The following is a 20,136-nucleotide window of genomic DNA, read 5'->3' on the forward strand; positions in this document are numbered from 1 at the left end:
AATGAGGGATAAGAACAGTAAAAAACAGCATTCACAAGCAGGAAATAAGCAAAAAGCTTATATCAGTAGGGATGGTAGTTATAATATGGGATGCAAATCCTCCTTCAAATTCTCGAGTGGGAGTTGCAAGTATTAGGCATAACATGGAAGGTCAGATTGGAGTTGGAAAAAAATTATTATTATTATTATTATTATTATTAGAGAATTTATATAGCGCTCTTTAATGCAACTCAAAGGTGCTGAATTTGTATGTTGCAAATGATTGTTTTACATACAAACCAGTTTGGCCGTTTTAAAATAAAATTCAAAGGTAAAAATGCGAATGCCTGAAAATTAAAGATGCTGAAGAGTTAAAAGGAGTCATTGGTATTTTCTTTTTGCTTTGCGTTTATAGATCTCAACACGAGTCACTCAGATCACTATGGTCACAATGAATGTCTGGAAGATCAATATTTCCTGCAGTATTCAGCATTAATCGCCTTTTAGTCTTAATCTTAATCTTGCAACTGTGATACACGTGCAGAGTTTTCTCCTCTCAGCGAATTTTGGAATTTATTCATTGATAATTGTAAAAAATCGTGTGCTGTAAGTTCTTTTGTAACCATCGGCGAACAACTGATTCCATCTAGAGGAAGGGTGCCTTTCAAAGAATACATAGCAAACCAAACAAGTTTGGAATGAAGTCATTTCTTTTGTGCGGTTGCATCAACCTATGATCAAACAATTTTTTTTATAAACTTTTATTTAACTTTAGCCAAGGCTCACCTATTTTACTCCTACCTAAACTAATAAAAAGTTAGGAAAAAAAGATGAGAACAAGATACATAACTGCTAATAAATGTTTGTTTGTATTACACATATGTATGTATGTATGTATGTTAAAACTAAAACATGATGAGTGACACTGAACCGTCAAACATCAAGTAACAAATAGATTAACACTTTGATTTGTCGTTAATTGCACATGTCGGCATTCAGTTGGATATTTTCAAGCACACAGACACGCAGGAACCGCAGCAACAAGCACGAAATGTGGTTAGTTGCGAAAAACAGTTCCCTGCTGTCGCCTGATCTGACGCTGATCATTTTACATATTGCCTTAAGAAATTTAAGGGTGTTGGGGTCCATCGGGCCGAGAACCTCGATGCATATTGGCAAGAATTCCATCGAGGGAAGGGCGTTCCCATATTTTTTCATTTTCTCGTCAGCTGCCCTGGCCGCGGCCAAACCGCATTCTTTACTTGTCAGGTTTACATATCGTTCGGCGAGGGTGCCAGGGACCGTAACATCCCACGCCAATGTATGTATGTATGCATGTATGTATTTGTATTATGTACGTGTTTGTATGTTTGTGTGTGTGTTGAATTGTACCGTTGTTTGTATGTTTGTGTATGTAATATGCTGATGTAACCTATGTTTAAGAGTATTTGCGCTGAATATTGCAACCAAGAAAAAAATAGAGAATCGCATATTTAAGAAAACACAAACAAGTGAAGAAGTAGAAGAAGCACTCATTTGAACGGCATTTAGTAAGATGGTGACGGTGATGGAAAGGACAATGATAATGCTGGTGAGAACGCCGGTGATGATGATGAAGAAGAAGAAGATGATGATGGTGATGAAGACGAAAATGGTGATGGCGATGAAGGGGATGATGATGACGATGATGACGTTAACGACAATTGATAGCCGGCGTAACGGCGTCTCACGCCATTACCACTGCCATTATTATACTTCTATTTTTTACGAAACATCATCATCAGCATCAAAGTTGTCATCATCATCATCAACATCATCATCATCAACATCATCATCATCATCATCATCATCTTTAACACCTTCCTCATTATTTTTATTAATATTATACTTGCCGTAATCAGGTTATCGGCTCAATAAAAGTGCGTTAGTTTATTATCATTAGTATCATTCGGTATCATCTAACCATTTATATCCACTTCGTTTCATCATTTTGATATCACATTTTTGACTATATTTATTCGAATTCGTCGTATCTTTTAATGTCTTCCTTTTCCGTTCATTTAACCACTTATCCAACTCCTTCATCCATCAATTTATTTATATATTCATCCGTCTATCCATTCCTTCATCCATCCATCCATTTTTCAATCCATGCATTTATCTCCCAGAATCACGTGCCATGGGTGAGGAAGTGATCCTACGACGAGAAGAGGATTCCATCAGCAATTCTGTCCTTCTCCTCAATCCCTCTCAGACCATTCCGACCCGATGCCAAATCGATTATTGGAATTTTTACGCGAAAACAACCTCGGTAAAGCACTCGGTCTATCTGCAGATATGGCGTCCTACCAAATTAACTCTTCAGTATTATTACTCCGAACGGCAGAACCAATTGAAACATCAACAGCAGACACAAAACCGACAAAAACCGTCTCCGAAACCGTCGAAACCGCTTCGCAACAATCAATCCGGTAAACAACGCATTCCTTCAGAGACAACGTCATTTCCGGCCTTTTCAAAAACATCACCAACACCATCGTCATTATCGGTGTCGTCGTCATCATCGCCATCCTCATTGACCTATAAGCTGGTCAGCCAAACGTTCGTGCACCCGGAAAAACTTCGAAATCACGAGGTCCGCATCGAGCCTCCAATCAATGTCGAGAAAGGTGACGTCATCGGCATTTACTTCCCCGGCTACAATCCTATTGGTCAGTAGGCTGGTTAATTTTTTTATATTACCTTAATGCGGTTTATTAGCTGCTGTATTACACATGAACACATCAACAACACAACATACAAACACAACAGCAAAAACGACATCAACAGCACACAAGCACAACAACAACACACACACACAACAACAACAGCACACAAACACAACAACAACGACAAAAACAACATACAAACACAGCAACAACAACGACAACAACAACAGGTTGGTCAATTGTGCCTTGCTCCAACAACTACTTACAACGATATCGAATACAGAAATTCGGTTCTAAACCGATCAACATGTCAACTGGTCAAGAATTTGAATTTTTTTCGTCTGCTTATTATTTCAATTTTTCCGCCAATTTCGAAAGATCTCTGGTAGGAGAATGTCGTGCGTATAGCGTCATGGCACTTTTTAGTAAGTTCACTTTTAACCATTTTTCAGTTTGTAGTTTGCTGTTTGTGTTGTTGTTTATTGTTGTTTTTAGTTGTTTAGGTTTGTTGTCTTGCTGTGTGTTTTTTTTTTGAAAAAATTCATCCTACACACAACCACATGAAAAATCGTTGGTTTTTGTTCTTTATATCTTGTTAACGTTGGTGTTTTTGCGAGGTCTTACGTGTTAAATTTTATTTGCAAAATGTAAAATTCGTTTTTTTTCATTGGTGGTTATTTGTTATTATGTGTTAAAATTTGTTTGTGTGTTACATTTTGGCGAAAGTTTTATAAAAAATTATATTCTTTATTCTTTGTAGTATTTTTTTCCCCTTTCATTTCTTTTCGGTCTTGCATTATTGATCCATTTCCTCTCACACTGAAAGTTGATGGAGTGGATGGATGGATAGCTGGATGGATAGAGGGCTAGATGGATGATTGAATGAAGAGATAGATGAATGGATAGATGGAAGGATCGATGGATGGATATAGGATATTAATGTCATCAGCATCATTATCATGTTAAGATCATTTTCATCATCAATATTAAAACCATTGTCACCGTCGTTATCTTTTCCTTCATCATCAGCATCGTCATTCTTATTAGCATCATCTTCATCATCATTGATGTCATAATCAGTTATGACGTCATCGTAAACGTAGCATCATTTTCCCATCCAATTTGATACGAATATATAACAAAACACAAAATATAATATACCAAAATACGTTATATACTCGCGTATAACAAAAATTGTATTTTCTAATTTTTTAAATTTTTATACTTTCGAGATTTGATTTCATGTCTCTGAATTTTTTTTTTCTCCATCCAATACCGCCTACGTTTAAGAAACCCACTATAAAATGCCATACACTCAAATGGAAATTTGTTTGTATGCATAAATACAAATTAAAAAATGTTTTATTCCTTTGTTATACTATCTACAGTACGATGTAGTCAGGCGTGCACACAAACGACATGCACAAGCCTACACACAGCTATATGTACAAGTACAGACACACATAAACGCATACATACAATACACTACTCATATAAACTTTCACTAAAAACCTTTACTTGTAAAACTGTTATACAAACTTATATATACATTTAACCAAATCTGAAGATTTCTGTATATGTATATATATATATATATATATATAGATTTAAACAAACAAATGCACATACACAAAAATTTGTACCGAGCAAACATAGAGAGAGACATTAGCACACAACACAAATTTCTAATCGATATTGGCAAAACTGATAAAGTGTAGATCAGGCAGTAGAGAACACTTCATTTCTCTTTCTTCCCTCTTCTCTCTCTCTCTCTCTCTCTCTCTCTCTTGCTCTTTTTTCATTATTTCTCTGCCTCTTTCAAACTAATTTTTCTACCTTTTTTCATTCTTTCTACCCTACATTCCCTCTCCTCACTCGTTCTCCGGGTTCCTCCTCTTTATCTCACCAACTTCTTTTTTCAATCTAATTACATTTTTTCATTCTTTGTTTCGTTCTTCAGGATTTCTGTCCGATTTTTGTTTTCTTTTATTTACTGACCAGCGTCCGTGCCGTCCATTCATTCTCTCTAACACCATCGACACTGTTTGCTCACTGTCAACGACAATGAACACATAAATGAACAAATGAATGAACAAGTGAATGAACAAATGAATGAACATGTGAATGAACAAGTGAATGAACAAACAAATAAACATTCGAATGAACATGTAAATGAACAAATGAATGAACAAGTGAATGAACAAATGAATGAACATGTGAATGAACAAGTGAATGAACAAACAAATAAACATTCGAATGAACATGTAAATGAACAAATGAATGAACAAGTGAATGAACAAATGAATGAACATGTGAATGAACAAGTGAATGAACAAACAAATAAACATTCGAATGAACATGTAAATGAACAAATGAATGAACAAGTGAATGAACAAATGAATGAACATGTGAATGAACAAGTGAATGAACAAACAAATAAACATTCGAATGAACATGTAAATGAACAAATGAATGAACAAGTGAATGAACAAATGAATGAACATGTGAATGAACAAGTGAATGAACAAACAAATAAACATTCGAATGAACATGTAAATGAACAAATGAATGAACATTTGAATGAACATGTGAATGAACATGTGAATGAATATTGTCTAAACAATGGAACAGATAAATGATCAATTAAATGGATGAATGAACAAAAGATTAGCTAAAAATTAAAAATTATATATACAAACAAAAAATAAACAAATGAGTTGTAAAATGTGAACAGACGGACCAGCAAACGGACTAACAAAACAGTGAACAAATGCAAACAAACAAGCAAACAACAAGCAAACCTACAAATGAATAGATAGATGAACCAAAATATGCTTATGAACGCCTGAATGAACACAAATACAAACAGATGAACACCAAAATGTGATACAGATAGATTTTGAAATTGGAAATAGGAAACTACACAGGCTTCATTATTTCCATTAAAAAATTGTTTTACGTGCATATGTGCGTGCGCGCATGTATAGTTTTGTGTTTTACTCAGTTTTAAAAAATACAAGAACAGACAAAAAAATGTTTCTTCACTAAATCTATTTTTAACTAAAAAATGAACTTTTATAATTATCATATTGTTTTGCACCTAATTGCATGAGAGCTTAAAAAGTTTGAAGAAACTTGAAACATTAAAAAAAAAGATAGCTATAAACTAAAAAAATGGAGAAAATTATGAAGATAACGCAAAAACTCCCAGCTAATTAGACTTATCTGTTGAGATTTTGGTTTGTTTGTGTTTGTTCACTTTGTTCATTTAGTGGAAGTTATATCATTATTAATTTGTTTTAAATTTCAAAGTTTGTTCAGCTTTTATTTTCATTAAATACTAGATTAGTTACCAATTTTCCTATCATTAGATAGATAAATTTCCATATTATATTTCTATTTTTTTCTCTTGTCACATTTTAACTAAACATTTCTCTACAGGAGAAACATAATTGTGATTCGATATCTTGCGGCATTTTTGCATTATGTTCATGAAGATCTTATCAAGCCCTTCAAATATATCTCTAGGTTGTATCTCTCACTCTCTCTCTTTTTTATTCTCTCTCTCTTTCTCTCTCTCACTCTTTCTCTCTTTCTTTTTTCCTCTCTCTTTCTTTCACTTTATCTTTTCTAACCATCAACCTTCCAATGTCAATCATTTTAGATATTGTGGAAGTAATTATAAGACTCTAACTAAATCAATATCCCAAATATATAAATGATAGCAGTACAATTTATACACAAACACGTTTATACATGGAATACATATACAGATTTCATGTTATGTCTGAACTAATAAATAAATATATAAACTAAAAAAATATGAATATGATATGAAAGCAGCGGTCCTAACATTTATTTATACCTAATTTATACATTCGCACACGCACACAGACACTCACACACACAGACACACACATCTATGTCTTCAAACGTTTATAAACACACATACAAACATACACACACACACGCATAGAACACACACACACATACAACACACATGCATGCATATATAATAATTAACCTTTTTTCCACCCTATACACTATACATAAGCATACATCACGATAATTTTGACATCTGTTCATATGCTTGCACAGCGAAAGGAATGGAATGAAGAGAAAAAACTCGCCAGACGGATAAGAAGTATCTTATTTGTAATATTTATCTTTATTACTATTTTTCTGTTTTACCGTAAATTAATTCATCATAAGTTTCCATGGCTGGTAAAGATTAACGACGACTTTCATTGCAATCAGTAATATTATCCATATTTTTTTATTTTTTTTTATTTTTAAAAATTCAATCAAACCTACTACAACAGCCAACACTATAAGATACTATATCTATTCACATCTACAACATCTAATTTATTAATTTTTTATAATATTTTTAACGTAAAAACCGTTTTTATTTATTTTTCGGTAAGTAATTTTGGTAGATGTGTGCTAATTAGGAGAGCAAACACATAAAAAATTAATCTCAATAAATGGCCCTATAAATCTCAATATGAGGCTATAAGGCAATTTGTCTGAGTCAACCACGTACAATGTGCATGCAATGTATAAATTTATATTAAATAAACAGACTATATGTCTGCGTGTGTATGTGTGCGTGTGTGTGTGGGTTTGTGTGTATAAATTGGTATGATTTTATGTGCGTGATTTGGTATTTTTTCATGTGTTTAAATTAGCAATTATGTATGAACACCTGCACAAGCACACACACACAGACACACATACAAACACACACACACATAAAAACACGCACACATACACACGCACACACACACACGTTTATGTACTACGTATTAAAAAGTCATGCAAACAAAAATCGAAGCGTCATCATTGGATGACGAACGGATGAAATAATAAAAAAATAAATAAACACCAATGAAAGAAAAATAAAATGAAAAAAGAAACGAAACGAAAAAAAATCAAGAAAAAACTTTTAGCAAAAAAAGATGCAAATCGTTATTTATTTGGAGCTGAACTTTTATTGACATAAATGAATGACGTGCTAAGCCATGCTTGTACTTCGTGACGTCATAAAATAGAAATCACGTGATGCTAAAAAGCGTCTATATCATTGGTTAATATCACGAATGTATTTATGTGGGGTTTTATAATTGTGTGTGAGCGCGCGCCTATGTATATGTGTGTTTGTATATGTGTGTGTGTGTGTGTGTGTGTGTGTGTGTGTGTGTGATTTTATATGTGTGACGATGACGACGACGATGAGGATGACAATGATGATGACGACGATGAATACAAACCCAATGTCGAACGCGATTATATATATCATTGATGATGACGTGGGCATGACGAAAAAATTCTGCTGCTTTTGACGCTAATTCCTTTGACAACATACTGCTATTTTAATACTGGCTCCTGTATTATTAATAATAATATTTTTTCATTATAATTTTTATTAATATTATTATTATTTTATGATTTTGTAGCAGTAGTAGTATAAATACTACTACTACTAGTTGTAGTAGTAGTAAATACTACTACTACTAGTTGTAGTAGTAGTAAATACTACTACTACTAGTTGTAGTAGTAGTAAATACTACTACTAGTTGTAGTAGTAGTAGTAGTAGTAGTAGCAGTAGTAGCAGTAGTAGTAATAGCCTAAGTATTGAAATAAAAGCAAGTATTAATATATTTTCCATAATTTTTTCTTTAGTAATTTTCAGAGGTACCAAATCATCACATACATAGTTTCTGATAGCCAATGAATTGAAATTGAAATTGAAAGAAACTTTAATTCAGCAGAAAACAAGTTAATTACTAGGAAACCCGAGACCGAAGTCTGTTAGGTCACCCTTAACATAAGTAACAGAAAATATAATATTAATAACAGAAATAGCAATGTCAATAGTTTCTGATAGCCAAGTATCTCAATGAATTCCATCCAGTCTTATCACTTCAACAACGGTGCCAAACGCCTCAACCAAGTTTGTAAGATTGTCTTGGAGAAAGTAACAGTAATGTAGCAGTAACAGTAAAAGTAATGTCAATGATTTAAAGCGAGGAGGGTGAGAACAAAAAAAGTTTTTAAGAATAAAAAGGATAAAAACAGAAAATAAATTAACTGAAATTTAAAATTGTTAAACCAAATTAACAACTTGTTCATAGTAAGAAAAATTTTAAAACTTGAAAAAACCTTTTGGAAAAGTTTTAGATAGAAACAAATTATAGCATCTATCAGAGAGTGTTACATCTACAAATAAACCAATTTTTAAAAAGTAGTTCAAAAGTTTGTAAACATTAAAAGTTTTAAAAACTTTTTTTCAAACAAATTACATTAAATTAAAATTTGAAATTGTAAAAATTAAAATAAATAACGGACTATCATTTTATATTTGTCATTTTTAGGTTTGCAAACATGATGATAAGAAAGATAATACGACAATGATAACCAATGATAAAGATGATAACACTATGACCAATGGCTTTTTATTATTACTGAAGATAGCTATTTTGAAAAAAGTTTTGGTACTCTGAAACAAGTGAGATCAAAAATTTTATAAAAATTTTAACGGCAAATTATAAATATTATGGAAATAAATTTTTAACATGTGCCATTGGTCATGGTGTTATCATCTTTATCATCGGTTATCATTGTCGTCTTATCTTTCTTATCATCATCATGAACATCATCATCATGAACATCATCGTCACAGACATCATCGTCATCATAAATTCATACGAGAGGTCACCTGACTGATCACCTGCTCTCTTACGTCATCAACTTGTCAGTCGCTGAGATTTTTCAAGCATATGTAGTCTGTCCGCCATTGATGAAAATGATGACGACGACGATGATGATGAAGATGCTGATGAAGAAGAAGATGATGATGATGATGACGATGATGAAAATGATTACGACGATGAAAAAGATGACGATGAAGAAGATGATGACGATGATGATGACGAAAATGGTGGCGAAGATAAAGTTGATGGGGACGATTATAAGGATAAAGTTGATTATGTTTAATGTTGTGTCACTCATTAAAATTACAAAATATATTTCAATTAATTACCAACTAACAATATGATGATGACACAGATAAAACTATTTCATTTTCGTTAAAAGCATCGGCACGTCATCACCTTCATCACCTTCCTTCACAATCATCGTCAATGATGACGTCATAATTAAGAATGTTCTTGCCAGCGTCATTATGGTTGGTAATTTACCTACCACGCATCATTAAAATTATTTCCACCTTTTTTCATTTTTCTCACTACCATCAACCTTATCATCGTTATCAACGTCATCATCATCATCATTATTATTATTATTATTATATTATTATTATTATTATTATTATCATCATCAGTATCATCATCATCATCATCATCATTGTCATCATCATCATCATCATCATCATCATCATTATTATTATTATTATCACCATCATCATCATCACCAAGATCATCACCATCAGGATCGAACGAGCAATCTCAAAACTCAGTTGAGCAATACAAACTCAATGTAACGATGCGATAATGAACGATCTAAGTGTCAATCACCCACTTGTGTATACATACAAACACGCATACACACAATCAGACAGACAAACAGACAGACAGACAAACAGACAGACAGACATACATACAAACATACAGGCAGGCAGACATAGGGACAATAGTTATGAAAATTATTCATTATAATTTTCAATCTGATTCGCCTCTTTGGATTCACTTTGAATTTTTTTTTTAAATAAAATCTGGACACATAGATTGGCTGATTTAAAATGTAATAAATAAATGAATGAAAATGAATTATAAGATAGATGGAAAGATATGATTGAGTGGATGAGTGACTGAATGAATTAGTGAAAAACAAAAATGGTAGTTTATTAAACTAAAGGTTAGATATTAACACTTACCTTACGTATTTGGATATATTTTATCCTTTTCTTGCTTTCTTTTCTTTCTCTCTCTCTCTCTCTTTCTCTATAATAGATACATATATATAAAAGTTGAGGATTGATTGATTAATGGATAAACGGTTGATAGAAAAATTGTCTGATCGATGGATTGATGGATGTTTGGATGGATAAAAGTATTAAGCAGTACATCAGTTGCAATGTTTTCTTCCCATTCCGACATTTTTCATTTTCATCCGTGTACTTATATCGTCATCACCATCGGCGTCATCTTCATCACTATCATTTCGAAATAATCATGATATTTTTTGAGTTACTCATTTTCAAACAGTGTCGGTACGGTTTATAGTCACGATTATTGTATGACCAGCAAGTATTACTACTGCCTGTACTTCTGATGCTGCTTCTGCTGCTACTGCTACTACTACTACTCTATTATTACTACTACTACTATTACCACTACAGCAACTATTACTGTTGTTACTACTACTAGGCTTTGCGTTCTAGTGCCAAGATGAAAAATTGAAAACCATGATCATTTATCCAATTTTTCAATTTGTCAAACATTGACTTCGGGTAAATTAATTATCACCATCGTCGTCATCCGCATTTACACCATCGTCATCATCGTCGTCATCATCATTATCACCATTTTTTTCTATCAACAACAACAAACCCATTATCATCATTATCATTATATACAACTGGTGACAGAACTAGAAGGGGGTGGGTTCGAGGGCCTTTCCATTGTGAGCAATGTTGTAATTAAAGTCAGTAAACTCAGTTTCAAAACAGTTTTGAAAAGTTATTTTTTTTTAGTTTTTAGCAACGAAATAACTATCATTATGAACTACGCGCTATATTTCAATCATTTTTTGGAATGTGGCTCTAAGATGTTGAATTAAGCTGTTAGTTTTTCACTAGATTCATGAGCTACGTTGTATAGTTCGATTTTTGGAATGCTGCACTGATACAGTGAGTTATGCTGGTAGTTCGGTACCAGATTCACGTATTACTTAATCTCCTTCTAGACATGAGAATGTTTAATTTGGTAATGAAAATTTTTAAGTTTTTGATGCGTAATATCTTGAATTGACAGAAGAGATGTCATTATGAAGTGGTACTAAATAGTTTGGTTATTTAGAAGATGGCTCTGATATGGTAAATTAAAATGGTAGTTTGTTACTAGATGATGCAGCATTCAACCTCCTAGACATAAAAGTGTATAATTTGGTGGCGTTTTTGAGAAATATTTTATCATTTGTATATCATCTCTATTTTTATCAACAATATCAGAATTGATGACCTCATCATCTTATCAACATCCTACTTCATCATTGCTTTTATCTAGTTTTTACTTTTATCATCATCAAATTAAATAACTTTGTGATTAATAGTCATTTTAAAAACAGTCATCAATGATTTTTTAGACTTTTTAGTTTGTAATCGGTACCACAACTTTAAATCTTCATCGCCATCTTTATCTTAAACATCATCATCATCATCATCATTATTATCATTTTCACTATCATTATCACTACAGTAGTTTACATCGTCACCATCATCATCATCACTACGTGACCTCATAAAATATGAACCGTTTAGCCAGTCAAACAATCGATTTGTAACTGTTACACGACACCTCATCATCATCATCGTCAGCAAATGACGTCATGATGAAGATAAACAAATAAATAAATAAATAAACAAATAATAATAATAAATATATTTATAAATAAATAATAATTATAATATTTATTCATAGTTTACTTGTAAGGGTCCTTAAAATAATGGCATAATTATTTCAAAAAAATTTAATTGCGACCGATTTATATCTTTCCAAAAGTGTTAAAAAAGGGATCGTCGATTCAACTTTATCAGAGTATCCACTATCTTCATCGCTATCCGTCATCATTATCATCAACATCAGCCTTTTCTTCGTCATCATCATCATCATCATTGCCGCAAAAACCTAACTCATAAATAGTGATTACCTTCATTTGTATTATCATCACTATCTCTATATCATCGTTGTCTTTATTATTATCATCATCGCCATTTTTTCATCATCATCATCATTATCACTTTTCTCTTATCATTATCATTCTCGTCATCACCATCAACCGATCCGTCATCACTTTTTTTGTCATCATCATCAAATTTATCACCATTGTTTTATCGCCATAGTTGCCAATATATGGTGGCGTCAAAAATGACATCATCATCATAACCTGCACGAAACTGGACATGTTTTACGAGTTTTGTATGCATAAAATTGTACTGTTGGTCTGCTGTGAATTGCTGTCCATTCTATGGTTTCGTTTCGAACTGTTTCGATTTGTATCGTTTCATTTTATCGTATTGTATTACATTGTATATTGTTTAGTATCATGTTTTATTATTTTCATTGAGTTTATTTGTACAATTACTCGATGAAAAATCTTTACAACAAATCTGCTTCTATTTATGCATCTTCTATACATACGTTTTATATGCGTTTGTATGTAACAGCGATTGTTCTGTTTTGCATAGGTACATGTTTGTTTATTTGTATGTTTGTTCGGGTAAAATGTTTTTGTATGTCTACATACAGAAAATTACTAGACTAAATTTAAAAATACACATCACGCAGATATTAAAAAAATGTAAAAATAGGATTACATTCAGTTTATAGATTTTTTTACTTTCCTGCAAGAACAGATGATGCTCATTGTATGAAGTTTCGCCCAAACTGTTTCGTTTTATGTTTGTTTGTTTGTATGTATGTATGCATGTTTGTTTATTTGTTTGTATTTATGTATGTATGTTTGTTTGTGTGTATGTTTATTAGTTTGTATATCGGTGTGTATGAAGGTTTGTTTGTTTATGTATTAAAATATAAATTTGTTTTGATTTTAAGCCGAGGGAGAGAGAAAATTTTTTAAGAATTTTCAGCCAGAAATAATTTTTTTCATTTGTTTATTTATTGGAATGGAGAGCTTATCACATAAAATTAAATATAAATGAAAAAGATGAATAAATTTTGTTTAGTTCCTTTTTATTCTTTCTTCGTAGACGCTCGCTATTGAAAACATAGAATCAAAAATGTCCCATCAGAATTTATAGGCCTAAAAACGTGCAGATGCGCAATTGCTATTCATAAGTGCTATAAAATTCCAAAGCAATCTTACAATTTATAAGCAATTTTTAAATAAATTTTTTGATTTTGTTCGAGAATTTTCGTTTTAATACATAATGAATTAAACTTATCGATAATGTTGATTCGACATTAATTGAAGTTAGACTCAACAACAACAACAACAACAAAAATATGAAGAAGGTTTATGATATTTTATTTATTTCGTTAGAATGATTTTGTGTCGTATTTTAAATGAACAAATTTAAAAACACCACACGCTTGTTTTGATATTTTCATCTTGAAAAAATATTATCTCACTATTTTTTGATTTTAATAATTTTTTCTACATATGAATTTTATTTATTCTTTTTGATTTGTTTTTTGCCAGAGGCTAATTTTGTTTATAATTTGTTCCTCTTGTATGCATTATGCATGCCTGTATGCATGTGTGTATGTGTGTATGTATGTATGTATGTATGTATATATGTATGTATGTATGTATGTATGTATGTATGTATGTATGTATGTATGTATGTATGTATGTATGTATGTATGTATGTATGTATGTATGTATGTATGTATGTATGTATGTATGTATGTATGTATGTATGTATGTATGTATGTATGTATGTATGTATGTATGTATGTATGTATGTATGTATGTATGTATGTATGTATGTATGTATGTATGTATGTATGTATGTATGTATGTATGTATGTATGTATGTATGTATGTATGTATGTATGTATGTATGTATGTATGTATGTATGTATGTATGTATGTATGTATGTATGTCCCTATGTTTGTATCCATGTATGTATGTGCAGTTACTTTCAACCAATTTTCTCATGGTTCTTATTGCGGTTTATGTAACATTAATTCCCCCGGCTTACATAGAGAAACGTCTGTAACGAGATTTGAATAATTAAAAATTATTCGCACCAGGTGGCCGATGCATTTTATTATGTGCAAGTTTTTTCTCCGTGAATAGACAATTGCTGAATTGGCTTTCCATATTTTTACGTCATTTTTGTCTCTGCAATTTTTTTATTTATGTGAGGCATTACTTTTTTTTTTACAATTTTTTGTCTTATTTATTTTTGTTCGTATTTAATAAATTCTGGCTTATGTTTATGAATCGGCTTTCACGTTCATCATTTCTGTCCGTTTGTAGTTTGTTTTAGCAGCATTATTTTAAAATTGTCAATGGATTGTACAGTTAATGTTTGTGCTTATATGTGTGTGTGTTTGTGTGTGTGTGTGTGTGTGTGTGGTGTGTATATGTGTGTGTGTGTGTGTGTAGGATACATATCTGTATCTCGTTAACATGGATCAGCCATAAATGAAGCAGCACTCACAACACACAAAGTGATCATTGTTAATTATATCTCAGCTTTAAGGAATAAATCACGCACTAAAAACAAAAATAAAACATAAAAAAATAGAAAAATGGTTCAGAAAAAAAGAAGAAAAAAGATTATTATTTATAGCGTCACTTGAAAAAGTAATTTGTTTGTTGATGGAGGGTCGAAATGATGGATGGACGGATGAATTGAACAAGATATAGTTGGAGAGGTGGATAGATGGATGGGTGAGTGGATGAACAGATAGATGGATGGGTAGGGGAATGAATAAATTAATTGAAAGATTGATGAGAATTTTTATTGAATAATTTAACAGATTATAAAAGTAATCTGAAAAAATTAATGATTAATTAAAAACAAACGGATGATTGAGTAAGCGATTGAATGATTGAACGAATAAATGAATGAATAATTAAATAAGCAAACAAACGAACGAATGAATGCATGAAGGAATGAATTAATGAATGAATGAAGACACTGGGAGGGGTTGATGATGATTGATCACTCTCTGATAAGTTCCTTTCAGCTGACAACCAAAAATTTTTTCCTGCGTGTATTTTCAACTTTTGCTTACATTTTTATATTATACACTTTGCTGATATTTTTAACGGGTACTTTGGTATTGCGTATTTTGGTACTGCGTATTTCGTTGCGGCTATTTTTCTAGGTATTATATCTTGAACTTTGGTGTATTTTTAATCTTATATACCCCAATGGTGTGAAACTTTGTTTTCACGACACAATTTTTCACTTTGAAATTTTGTCAACATTCTTCTCTCCCTGTCACATATTTTCTTCAGTCACCAATTTCTTAATGAATTTTTTTTTTCAAAGAACAATATCAATTCATCATTCCGCGAAAGTATGCATGCTGGTGTGGTGTTAGTCGTAGTAGAGGTAGTAGAAGTTGTAGTAGTAGTAGTAGCAGCAGCAGCAGCAGCAGTAGTAGTAGTTGTTGTTGTAAAAAAGAAATTTGAAATACTACTAGTCGTATTTGTGTTAACAACAGTATGTTAGTAAAAGTCGGAAGTAAAACTACTGGGAAGAAGTAACGATCCGATTATCCCATGAATATTCCTGGCTTACAGCTGTCAGCCTGTGATGGTGATGATGAAGATGCTGATGATGACGACGATGATAGCGTTGATGATGATGATGTAATGTTATTGGGTTATGGTAGTTTATGTTACTATATGTTACTAATAAATTTACTACTACAACTACTATTACTGCTATTACTACTACTACTGATGCAACAGCTTCGGTTACTGCTATTTCAGCTAATGCTACTATGGTAGTAGTGTTGGTAGTAGTAGTAGCAGTAGTAGTAGTGGTGGTGGAAGTAGTAGTAGTAGTAGTAGTAGTAGTAGTAGTAGTAGTAGTAGTAGTATAATAACAGAACTATAAAATTTATTACTGTTGGCATTTCGATGTCTGAACAGCGAGGCACTATCGTTTGACGTGGATTGACCGCTGAATTGCAACAGTGAAACTCGCGTCAGCAATTTTACAACCAGGCAAACACATCCTCATCAGCAATGGGGAACATAATAATAATAATAAAATAACAAGGATAATTGCCTGAAGTTATAAGTTCATCCTGAATAAGTGAATCTGAGGCCATGTCATTAGGATACGGTCGTCATCAGCTATGAAAAATTTGATAACATTAATTTATTACTGCACTAGCAGCATAAATAACTGTGGTCTCGTCAACAAAATCCATTAATTACTACAGCAGCAACATCAGAACCAACATTAACAACAACATTAACAGCATCAACAACAACATCATCAACAACAACATCAACAAAAACAACATCATCAACATCGTCATCAACATCAACAACAACATCAACAACCACATCAATAACAACAACAACATTAACAACAACATCATCAACATCAGCAACATCAACAACAATAACATCAACAACAGCAACATCAACAACAACAGCAACAACAACAGCATCAACAATAATATTAACGTACGTTGACGGCCAATATATGCTCCAATAAAACTTTTCATATCTTTGAGGTCCCAGAAGTAATGATGATGATGACGATGATGAAGATGATGATGGTTATGATGACTATGATGATGATAACGATGATGATAAAAAGCAATGCGCTGATAACAAAATCTTTAATAAATGACACAAAGTGATGATGAATGATATCTTACAAATTGAATTGATACTTGTTGTCATCGTTTGTATATAGTTTCTCTCTTAAGGAGTGTAATATACAAATTATTCAAATATACTAACCATACAAACAAACAATCCTCTCAAACATACAAAGCAAACAAATATACAAACCCCACAAACATACAAGCCACACAAACATACAAACCACACAGACATACAGACCACACAAACATACAAACCACACAAACATACAAACCTTTATACAGAAAACAAAACAAGACAAAAACTCCTCGAAGACTGGCAATGTCCTTCCAGAAACAGCAACGATAACGACGAAGATGACGATAGTTCAAATCCAGGTCCATCCAACAAACGAAGCAGTTTACAACAGCAACAACAGCAACGAAAACAAATCAACAACAGCAGTAATAATATTAGCGGTAGCAGTAGTAGCATCAATAGCATCAGTAGTAGCACCAGTGGTAGCTCCAGTAATAAAAAATCATTCACAGAAAATGTAATTGCGCCCTTTTCTTCTAAACACCGGCAATTTTATTACTACTTTACTCTCGCTGGTTTAACTCTAAGTAACAACAACAACAACATCAACGACAACAATAACAAAGACATCAACAACGATGATGACGTCAGCAGCAGCAACAACAACAACTACAACAATAGTGATTCATCGCCTTTGAGTTTGTTGCAGGCCGTTCTGCTGCTAGTGGCTGCCAGTCACTTGGTCATACTCATGCTGACCGGGATACTATCCTATAAGATATCACTAGGGAAGTATCAGTGATGATGATACTAATGTCGACGATGATAATGATGGTTAATGATGATGATAGTGATGAGAAGGAGGAGGAAGAAGATGACGGTTACAGTTAATCATGAAGATTAGTGATAAAACTGATGGCGTAGATGTTTCAAAATATGATATTGCGGCAGATGTTGATAATGATAAGTGATAATGAATGATGATGATGATGGTGATGAATTATGATGATGACCTTGATGATGATGGTGTTGCTATTGGTGATGGCGTTTTCGATGCTGATAATGATGTTGATGATGAGGATGAGGATGAGTACGATGATGGTTTTAAAAGTAAATGATAAGAGGCAGAAAAAAGGGAATAAAACAAATGTGATAATAAAAATAAATTAACCACGCATATAACTACGAAAACGACAATTATACTCTAACTGCCAATTGTAAAATCTGACATTTATATTCTCAAACATTTACATCCATATGCGTGCGTGTGTAGTACACAATTTTTTGTTTATAAACAAAACTATACAATACAACTGTATAAAATACAATGCACTACAATACACTATAGTACAATACAATAAAATACAATACAATGCAATATACTACAATACAACACAATGACAATGTACTAAGTTTGAAAAAAATCTTAGTTTTGGTTTTGTCGTTCATGACCAAAATGGAATGAAAAAGAATGGGGTATTTATGTATTTCGTGTATAAATACAATGCACCAAAATTACGAACGCCAAGTTTGTTAAAATATTGTTCATTTGTTGAACTTGATTCCATTAATCAAATTAATTAATTATATTTATTTATTTATTTATTACAAAAATGTCTACATATGTATTTATTTAATTGGCTGAATATGTACATTATACAAAAGTGTATGTAGCAGTTAGCAATTTAACCAAGAACATACATAACACATACACACAGACATACACACACAAACATATTGATACATACATAAACGCGCTTATATAGTGTGTTCATTTATTTATATACATATATACACATACACACTTACACACACACAAACAAACAAATGTATATATATATACATATAAAATGATATATATGGTTTACATTCATTCATTCATTCTTCATCCATCCATTCATTCATTTGTTCTTCATTCGTTCAATAAATCATCCGTTCATTCATTCATTATTTTAAAAAATACTTTTTTAAAATTTATTTTCATGAAAATCTTCATATATTTATTTCTTCTTTTTCTTTAAATAAACAGTAATAAAAATATTAAAATTATGTAAACAAAAAAAAAATCCGGACGCTCACTTAGGGCGCTATAAATAATCAAAAAATGAAAGAAACTATTAAATAAATATAAAATTATGGTAAGAATAATAATTATAATTATATAATATTAATAATAATAATTATTATTATTATTATTGTTAAATCTTATAGTTTTGCTATTTAATCCATAACTTTTTGTTGGTGTTATTAATAATAATATAAGATTTATTTAAATATCTAAATCTTATTCCTTTTGCGGCTGATACAAATTTTCGTAAATATTAATATTATTGTTATATTTTGTTAAAATAAAATTAATTGTTATAAATATATATATATATCATTGTTATTATTATTTATATTTTTATTATTAAAAATAATTATAGCTGGTTGTCAGAGTCTGATAAACATTTTCCCGACAACGATTTCTTCATTGAAAAATTTTTCAACTTCGAATTTGACTCCGGCTAAAAATTTCCACTCCTTCTCCCACTTCTGGCTTCAAATCCGATTTCCAACTCCTAAAAATTTTCCACGTTTGCATCATAATTTAGCTTAAACACCACAACTGAATGAAAGATACTTCAAGAAACACTTAAAATAAGTCATTTTTATGTGTTTATGTTCTAAAATACTTTTTACTTTAAGATAGTTCTTCTTTCTTTCGCGTGCCTTATCCTTTCGGGACATTGGCGACCATCGACCTCCACAAAACCCGATCTTTAATACTTTGTAGTAGTTGAAATGTGGTGATATTCAACAAGTGATACAAGGACCTCACGAGTGTTGTCCGTTGTTGACCGCCATCCCTTTTCTCTGCAATCGTTCCAGTGGTTGTTAGATTTTCCATTTTTTCCTTCCGCGTCATGTGACCAAAA

At 31.8% G+C, this 20,136-nt stretch overlaps 3 protein-coding genes across 3 annotated transcripts; 2 read left to right on the plus strand and 1 right to left on the minus strand.

Annotated features, from left to right (window-relative positions):
* Positions 1–954: 954 nt before the first annotated feature.
* Positions 955–1,968, minus strand: HELRODRAFT_160828 (hypothetical protein; the record flags this gene model as incomplete). The annotated part of the gene is made up of 2 exons (XM_009017758.1): positions 955–1,240; positions 1,943–1,968. The coding sequence occupies 2 exons, from the start codon at positions 1,966–1,968 to the stop codon at positions 955–957; spliced, it is 312 nt and encodes a 103-aa protein (XP_009016006.1).
* Positions 1,969–2,158: 190 nt separating this feature from the next.
* On the plus strand, positions 2,159–4,763 carry HELRODRAFT_160829 (hypothetical protein; the record flags this gene model as incomplete). The annotated part of the gene is made up of 3 exons (XM_009017759.1): positions 2,159–2,690; positions 2,918–3,112; positions 4,648–4,763. The coding sequence occupies 3 exons, from the start codon at positions 2,159–2,161 to the stop codon at positions 4,761–4,763; spliced, it is 843 nt and encodes a 280-aa protein (XP_009016007.1).
* Positions 4,764–15,287: 10,524 nt separating this feature from the next.
* HELRODRAFT_160830 (hypothetical protein) lies at positions 15,288–18,020 on the plus strand (the record flags this gene model as incomplete). The annotated part of the gene is made up of 4 exons (XM_009017760.1): positions 15,288–15,295; positions 16,846–17,056; positions 17,485–17,565; positions 17,619–18,020. The coding sequence occupies 4 exons, from the start codon at positions 15,288–15,290 to the stop codon at positions 18,018–18,020; spliced, it is 702 nt and encodes a 233-aa protein (XP_009016008.1).
* Between the last annotated feature and the right edge of the window lie 2,116 nt (positions 18,021–20,136).

Source organism: Helobdella robusta (genome assembly GCF_000326865.2).
Source record: "Helobdella robusta unplaced genomic scaffold HELROscaffold_2, whole genome shotgun sequence".
Lineage (NCBI taxonomy): Eukaryota > Metazoa > Annelida > Clitellata > Rhynchobdellida > Glossiphoniidae > Helobdella > Helobdella robusta.